General features: G+C 59.1%; 1 protein-coding gene across 1 annotated transcript; it reads left to right on the plus strand.

The window, feature by feature from the left end:
• The first annotated feature begins 2,056 nt into the window (after positions 1-2,056).
• On the plus strand, positions 2,057-3,169 carry LOC130018898 (olfactory receptor 10J4-like). The gene is made up of 2 exons (XM_056109578.1): positions 2,057-2,064; positions 2,203-3,169. The coding sequence occupies exons 1-2, from the start codon at positions 2,057-2,059 to the stop codon at positions 3,167-3,169; spliced, it is 975 nt and encodes a 324-aa protein (XP_055965553.1).
• The last annotated feature ends 4,467 nt before the right edge of the window (positions 3,170-7,636 follow it).

A 7,636-nucleotide genomic window follows, 5' to 3' on the forward strand; every position in this document is an offset into this window, starting at 1 on the left:
CTGGCACCGTCTGCGCCCTCCTGCGGTCCCACAGGATGTGGGGGTACCGCTGGGGCCGGGGCCCAGGAGCCTGGAGTAAACACGGCACCTTGTTAAGGAGCCTCTTTGGGGCCGGCTTGTCCCCCCGGAGGAGCGTCTTCCCCGGCAGGTGGGACGAAGCAGGCGGAGGCGTCTGCTCCGGTCCAAGCCCTTCCTCTCTCCTGAAGGTTTGACAGCGGAGCCGGCAGAACCTCAAGGCTGTTCCGCCAAACAGGCACGTCACCAAGTGGCCCTGACCCATTGGAGGGCCCTGGCTGGTGGCAGCAGTCATCCAGGACTGCATTGGAGGCTACCTGCACACACGTAGGGGCTACCCGTGAGTTTGTCTCTGGAAGATTCTAGAAGCGACTCCTGGTGAGTTAGAGGAAGACTGGCCAATCCTGACAGGCAGTGTGGGAGGCCGGGGGCAGCCCGTGCGGGGGCCATGGCCCTGTTCTCGAGCGGCCACCGGCCTGTACTGCAGAGGCTGAAGGACTGGGGGTCTGATCCAGGACTCAGCGGGTCTGCGGACACTCGCTTCCTCCCAGTGGTCCCCACTCGGATCTGTCCTGTTGCTTCCTGACCCTTGACCAGCCGTAGCTGAAGGTGCAGAAGGGAGCAGGCGAGACGCCCCTCTGAGGTTTCAGCCCGTCAGCATCTCCGCTCTCTCCTTCCTCCCCTTCAGCTCCTCCCCGGACGGGGGGGCCCCCTCTCTGCTCCCCTCTTTACCTACTCTGCCTCCCGAGAATGTTCCCCCCCCCAGAACGGGGTGGGGCGTGGAGCTCTGGCTGTGAAAACCGAGGCTGGCAGGAAGGGCAGGGGGCAGTTCCAGGTTGGCAGCGCCGGCTGGAACTAACCTGTCATCACGCAATTGTTTACAGATGCCTTGGCTGAGGGGCAGCGGGAGCTCAGCTGGGGCATCTTGGGAAACTGAGGGTACGGGAGGCCCTTGTTTCACACAAAGTGGGCGCAGCAGGTCATAAGGGGGAGCACTGGGAGCAAGTGTCCCGGAGAAGCCCCCAACATGATCTCCCTCTGGTTCCCTCGCAACCGATTTCCTCATAACTACTTGGAGAAGCAAAAGGAAGCAGCAGCCAGAATTCGGGGGGCTCTGAGCCCCCTGCCCTGTCCAAGCATCCCTGAGTCTTAATCCCTGCCTGAGGGGTCCAGAGTCCTGACCCTCTGTGAGGGGTCCAGAGCCCCCTTCCTTGGGGCTGGAGCACAGTACAGTGGGGCGGGGGTTCACCTGGCACATGGCCGAACCGGGTTCTATCCCGGGCATCCCATAGGGTTCCCTGGGCATCACCAGGAGAGATTCCTGAGTGCAAAGGCAGGAGTCAGTCCTGAGCATCACCGGGGCTGACCGAAAGTGCCAATAAAAGCAAACCAACCAACAAAACACAAACAACCCTCCGCCCTGCCTTGTCTGAGGGTCAGTGAGCCCCCAGACCTGCCTGAGTGGTCCAGAGCCCTCACCCTTTGTGAGGGGTCAAGAGCCCCCTGCCTTGGGGCTGGAGCACAGTACAGTCGGGAGGGTGTTCAACTGGCATGTGGCCGACCCGGGTTTGATTCCCAGTATCCCATAGGGTCCCCTGAGCACCACCAGGAGTGATTCCTGAGTGCAGAGCCAGGCGTCAGCCTTGAGCATCACCAAAATGCCAATAAAATCAAACCAACAAAACACAAACAACCCCCAGCCCCTGTCTTGTCTGAGGGTCCATGCCCTTGCCAGAGTGGTCCTGAGCCCCCCTAAAGCTCGCCTCGTCTCCCTGGGGTGGTGACTCAGTGGGTTGTGCTCACAGAGCTTCTCCCGGCTTTGCTTCCTGGGCTGGCATGAGGTTGAGGGGTTCTGGGGGACACAGCAGAAAGACCCCCGGGGTGGGGCAGTGCCTGGGGGTACAGGCAGGTGTGCTGGGGAGGTGGCGGTCGGGGAAAGGGTCCGAGTGTCCCGTGTGTTCTCAGAGCCTTGCCTCCTGGATCCGGGAACTGGGCCAGTGACCGAGGCGTGGGGTAGAGTCGGCTCGTCTGCTCCAGATCCATGACCGGGTAACTGTCCCCTGGCATTCCCAGCCCCGCCCCCTAGCCGCTGTCTTCCTGCCCCCGGGGTGGGGGGCTCGTGCATGCCCCTGGGATCCCGGGTCACCGCCGTTGGGTGGTGACCCCGCTCCTCTCCGCCCTGCCCAGCCCTCTGTCCCTGGGCGCTCCCCCGCCGGCCACCCCCAACAGCAGTGCCCTGGCCGAGTTCCTGCTGGAGGGCTTCTCCAGCCTGGGCCCGCGGCCGCGCGTGCTGCTCTTCTCCATCTTCCTGGGGCTCTACCTGCTGACGCTCTCGGGCAACGCGGTCATCGTGTGCATCATCCGCCGCGACCGCCACCTGCACACGCCCATGTACTTCTTCCTGAGCCTGCTGTCCGTGTCCGAGACCTGCTACAGCATGGCCGTCATCCCCCGCATGCTGCAGGGCCTGCTGTGGCCCCAGCTGCCCATCCCGCTGCCCGGCTGCGCCGCCCAGCTCTTCTTCTACCTCACCTTCGGCGTCAACAACTGCTTCCTGCTCACGGCCATGGGCTACGACCGCTACGTGGCCATCTGCCGGCCCCTGCGGTACTCGGTCATCATGAGCAGGGCCGCCTGCAACCGGCTGGCCGCCGGCTGCCTGGGTGTGGGGCTCTGCACGGCCATCGCACATGTCACCTCTGTGTTCGGGCTGCCCTACTGTCACGACCGCGTCATCGCCCACTTCTTCTGTGACGTGTCCCCGCTGCTGCGGCTGGCCTGTGCAGACACCACCGCCAACGAGATCCTGACCCTGGTCCTCTGCGTGCTGGTGCTGGTGGTGCCCATGGGCCTGGTCTTCTGCTCCTACGTCTTCATCATCGCCACCATCCTCAGGATCGCCTCGGCTGAGGGCCGGAAGAAGGCCTTCTCCACCTGCGCGTCCCACCTCACCGTGGTCATCGTCCACTACGGCTGCGCCTCCATCGTCTACCTCAAGCCCAAGTCTCAGGTGTCACCTGTGCAGGACCGGCTGGTGTCGGTGACCTACACGGTCATCACGCCGCTGCTGAACCCCGTGGTGTACAGCCTGCGGAACAAGGAGGTCAAGGATGCGCTGCTGCGGGCCACAGGCCGGAAGCCTCAGTCTGACTGACCACCAGGCCTTTTCTTGGCTGCTTACAGGGCTGCAGACCCATGGCTGGGGCCTCACCAGACTGCAGGGAGCAGTGCAGAGCCCCAGGGCCACATGGTTCAGGGACTAGAACCAACATTTGCTGCTGGGACCACCCTGCACTACCTCTGTCCCTCCTATCCCTGTCCCCACTTTCCCTGCTGCTACCGGCCCTGCTTCTCCCATCCCCGCCCCTGACACCCTTCCCAGCCACCCCTACCCATACCATCCCCGCTCCTACCATCCCTGGTCTGATGTGGATCCTCGTCACTTTGGCTTCCGCAGCTCAGAAACAGCTGACTCGGCTGGGTTGACTCACCCCAAGGTCCCTCTGAGCTGGACTTCTCTGTGCCCACCCAGAGGCCTTGTTTGCTGGCATCAGGGCCACAGGCACAAGAGGCACAAGCAGTGGTTATTATTCCGTTTTCTCGCCAAGAGCTGAGTCAGAACAGGGTGGCCTTGGGGAGCCGCCTGGGAACCTCTCGGTCTGTGGAACTGTGCAGACCTCCAGCACAGACGGAGAAGCAGGTGCGCATGCCCACCCAGGGGCTGTGGGCAGGGGTGCACCCCGCGGGCAGAGCCCCACTCAGGCCTGTGGGGGGGGGGGTGAGCAGCCAGAGCAGCGCCCACTTCCTGCGGGAGGAGTGGGCCATCCCCCCTTAGGCCTGATTGAGGAGCCGTGGGAACGTGGGTGCGGGTTGGGTGCCAGCTTTGGGGTGCAGTCTGGGAGCTGGCTTTAAATAAAGGATTTTTGACGGAGCCTCTGCGTCTCCAGCCTCCTCTTCTGAGATTTCCTCTCAGGCCTCCCTCGGTCGAATCTCAGATCTCGGAAGACGCCTGTGAGCTTGAAGCCAGCCACAATCCGCGTGCCCCCTACACCACCACCCTCACCTGTGGGCGGTGGTACTCAGATTCACCGTCTCCCCCAGGTCTGGTGAAAGAGTCCTAACATCTTGTGTCGCTCAATGAAATGTATTTATTGTTTGTTTGTTTTTGTTTTGCTTTTTTTGAGTCACACCCAGCTATGCACAGGGGTTACTCTTGGCTCATGCAGTCAGGAATTATACCTGGTGATGCCTGGGGGACCCTATGGGATGCTGGGGATCACACCTGGGTCGGCCGCATGCAATGCAAACTCCCTACCCGCTGTGCTTTCATTCCAGCTCCAACTTTTTTTTTCTTAATTTTATTTATTTTTTTCTTAATGTTCTTTTTATTTTTTAAAAATTGAACCACTGTGAGATAGACCCTTACAAAGCTGCTCATGGTTGGGTTTCCATCCTAAGGGGTTCCAACACCTGTCCCTCCACCAGGCCACATTTCCCAGCATCAGTGACCCCAATTTCCCTCCCTTAACGACATTTACTGGCCACTGAACCCAGGGACACATGCCGAGCAGACGTCTCCCGGTGGTCTGAGCAGACCCCAGGTCCCCGAGCACCCAGCACGAGTGAGCTAGGACCTTGGCTGAGCCAGGCGGCGTCAGCAGTTGGCAGACTCTGTCCTGGGCTGTGAGGCCAAGCTCATGGTTCCGCCCTTCCTGCCTCTCTGTGTTCTCTGCAGCATCGCGAGATCCTGCCGGGTGAGGACCAACAGGCCTGAGTCCACGGCAAACAGGGTCAGCAGCAGCGCGGGGACCAAGAGCCACAGCCAAGGCAGCATGGTGTGGGGAGCTGCAGGGCAGAGAGTGAGAAGGAGCCAGTGTGAGGGGCTATGTTGGCCTGGACCCCCGAATCCCTTCAGGGCCGCAGGCTTGGGGGGCTGAAACTCTGAAAGCACAGTCCAGGTTCATGAGCTCCTCGTGCTGCTCCTCATAGAATGTCCCAAAGGTTCCCGTGGCCCTGTCCAGCTGGTACCATCAGCCTGCGGGGTGGGAGGGGACAGAGGCACCCGCTCCACAAGCTCAGCACCATCTCCCTTCGAGGTGGCACAGCTCAAGTAGTCAGACCACCTTGGCCACTGGCCGTTCCTCTGCGTCCTGGTCCAGACCAGCAGGGCTCGCCTCTCCCTGACCTGCTCCCCTCATGGCCCTGGCCTGCTGTGGCCTTGGCCGCTGTGGATGGCAGATGTCATTTTGACCAGCAGCCTTTTGGAACAGCCTGGCACCCACCATGACTAGATGACCTGTGCTGAACTTTGCGATGATTCCAGAATGTTCCATCACAGACAATGCAGCAGAGTCATGCAGACACCAGCCTTCCAGATGCAATTCCCACTGGGCTGATGAGAGTCGACACCCAGACCCCAACCCTGAACCCAGTACTCTTAAAGCAGCCTGGACGACCAGACCCCCACTGTCCATCTCTAGCACCCTCCCTGGATGCCCAGACCCCCACTGTCCAACTCTCTGGCCAAGACCCCTACTGTCCAGCTCTAGCGCCCAGCCTGGATGCCCAGACCCCCACTGTCCAACTCTCCGGCCCAGACACCCACTCTCCAGCCCTTGGGCCCAGACTGGACACCCAGACCCCTTCATGCAGCCTTTGGGCTCAACCTGACACCCAGACCCCCATTGTCCAGCCCTCCGGCATGGCAGGCCCAGTACTAGATGCCCACAGTGACTCAGGACTGAGGCTGGAGCACACTTGACTGGAAGGGGTGCTGGGGGCTGTGTCTCCCTCTCCTGCTGTGCCCGCTGGGACCCGGGGCCCGGCCCTCTGCACACTCACCCTCGTGCACCAGGATAAGCACCGGCTCCGGCACCTTCTCCACCTTTCGGACCCGAACCACGCAGTGGTAGCTGCCATTGTCGTTCAGGGTGACTCTGTCCAGGGAGATGTTGTGGTTCTCATACCAGTACTTGAGGGACACGTTGTCCTTATAGAAGGTGACCTTGTCCACTCTCCAGTTCTGCCAGCTGTGGCACTGCAGGAGGAGGGGGTCGCTCTCCGTCAGGTCCTCAGTGGTGGCCTGGAGCAGCAGCCAGTCTGTGGGTCCCAGAGGCCGACAGAGAGACAGAGGGAGGCAGAGAGCTGTGTCACCAGCCTGAACAAGAAAGAAGGAAACTGAGGCCCGTCTTCTCTGTGTTGAAACCCTCCCTCCCTCAGGCTGGGCCTGAGAGTTGGACGATGGGGGTATGGGTGTCCAGGCTGGTTTCAGAGTACTGGGTTCAGTGGTGGGGTGTGGGCGTCCACTTTTTTCAGTCCAGAGGGAATTTTAGCTGGAGGTCTGGACCAGGACGCAGAGGGATGGACCTCTGCCTGCTTCCAGCAGCCCGGCAAACCTCCACTACCTCCACTACCCAGTCAACTCCACGCTCCAGGATGCTTTCCGGACCACGCGGCCACAAAGCGGCCACACAACACATCATAAAACACTTAATACCAGATTACCGCACCATATTTGATGAAGTTCAAATATGATTTGAACCATGGGAACACCTGCAAGAAGGATTAGAGACCGCCCTAAAAGCCTCGATCCCTCTCGGAGAGCCTGGCAAGCTACCGAGAGTTTTCCGCCCACATGGCAGAGTGTGGCAAGCTATCTGTTGTGTATTCAATATGCCAAAACCAGTAAATACAATGGGTCTCATTCCCCTGACCCTGAAAGAGCCACCAATACGAAAGCATTAAGAAGGATGAGGTGGGAAGGGGGCGTTCCCGGCTCGTCCTTCACACCCTACCAAGGTCACAAGCTGCCCCCCACGAGCGGCTCTCAGGCACAGCCATGGCTCCAGAAGCACAAGGACTTAATGCAGAGCCCGGCAGCTTGTGGCAGAAAAGTGAATGGACTATGCGTTGATCCACGCCACCATGCGTGCCCGGAAGAGAAAGGGTGTTTTTCCATTCTGCCTTTTTCCTTCTGGACAGCAAGCTGGGGATGCCTCAGAGCTTTTTGGAAAGCCAGGTATGAGCCGGTCGTGATGGGGCGACCGAATCCTCATGGGAAGGGGGGGTTCCCGGCTCATCCTTCACACCCTACTGAGGTTACAAGTTGCCCCCTACGAGCGGCTCTACAGCGCGGCCATGGCTCTAGAGCCACAGAGACCAATCTTATAATTATCTGCCTCTCGGCAGAAATACTTCCAGGCTTAATAAGTAAAATATCAGAAATCCAAAATCTCACAGCTATAATAGTGGCCGCACGACATCATCTGCTTCTTGTAACCAGCTGTAGAGAACAATTTCTCAATGCCTTTTCAGCAGGTCTGATTTTGGGGTGTAAACTCTAAATAATAGTGGTGCATCTTTTGTCGAAACAGTAAATCTAATCAAAGTAGCTAGAGTGTTAACTAGAGTTCATCTGCCTCACAGGCATTGAGAGGGTTGGGAGAGGGGTTATATTGGGGTTCTTGGTCGAGAAAAATAAGTACTGGTGAAGGAAAATGTGTTTGATGAGTGCATGACCGAGACTTAAACCTGAAAGCTTTGTAACTTTTCCGACAGTGATTCAATAAATAAATAAATTTTTTAAATAATAAAAAATTAAAAAAAGAGGAATGAGGAAGGA

The sequence above is a fragment of the Sorex fumeus genome, unplaced genomic scaffold (assembly GCF_029834395.1).
Source record: "Sorex fumeus unplaced genomic scaffold, SorFum_2.1 ptg000316l, whole genome shotgun sequence".
Classification (NCBI taxonomy): domain Eukaryota; kingdom Metazoa; phylum Chordata; class Mammalia; order Eulipotyphla; family Soricidae; genus Sorex; species Sorex fumeus.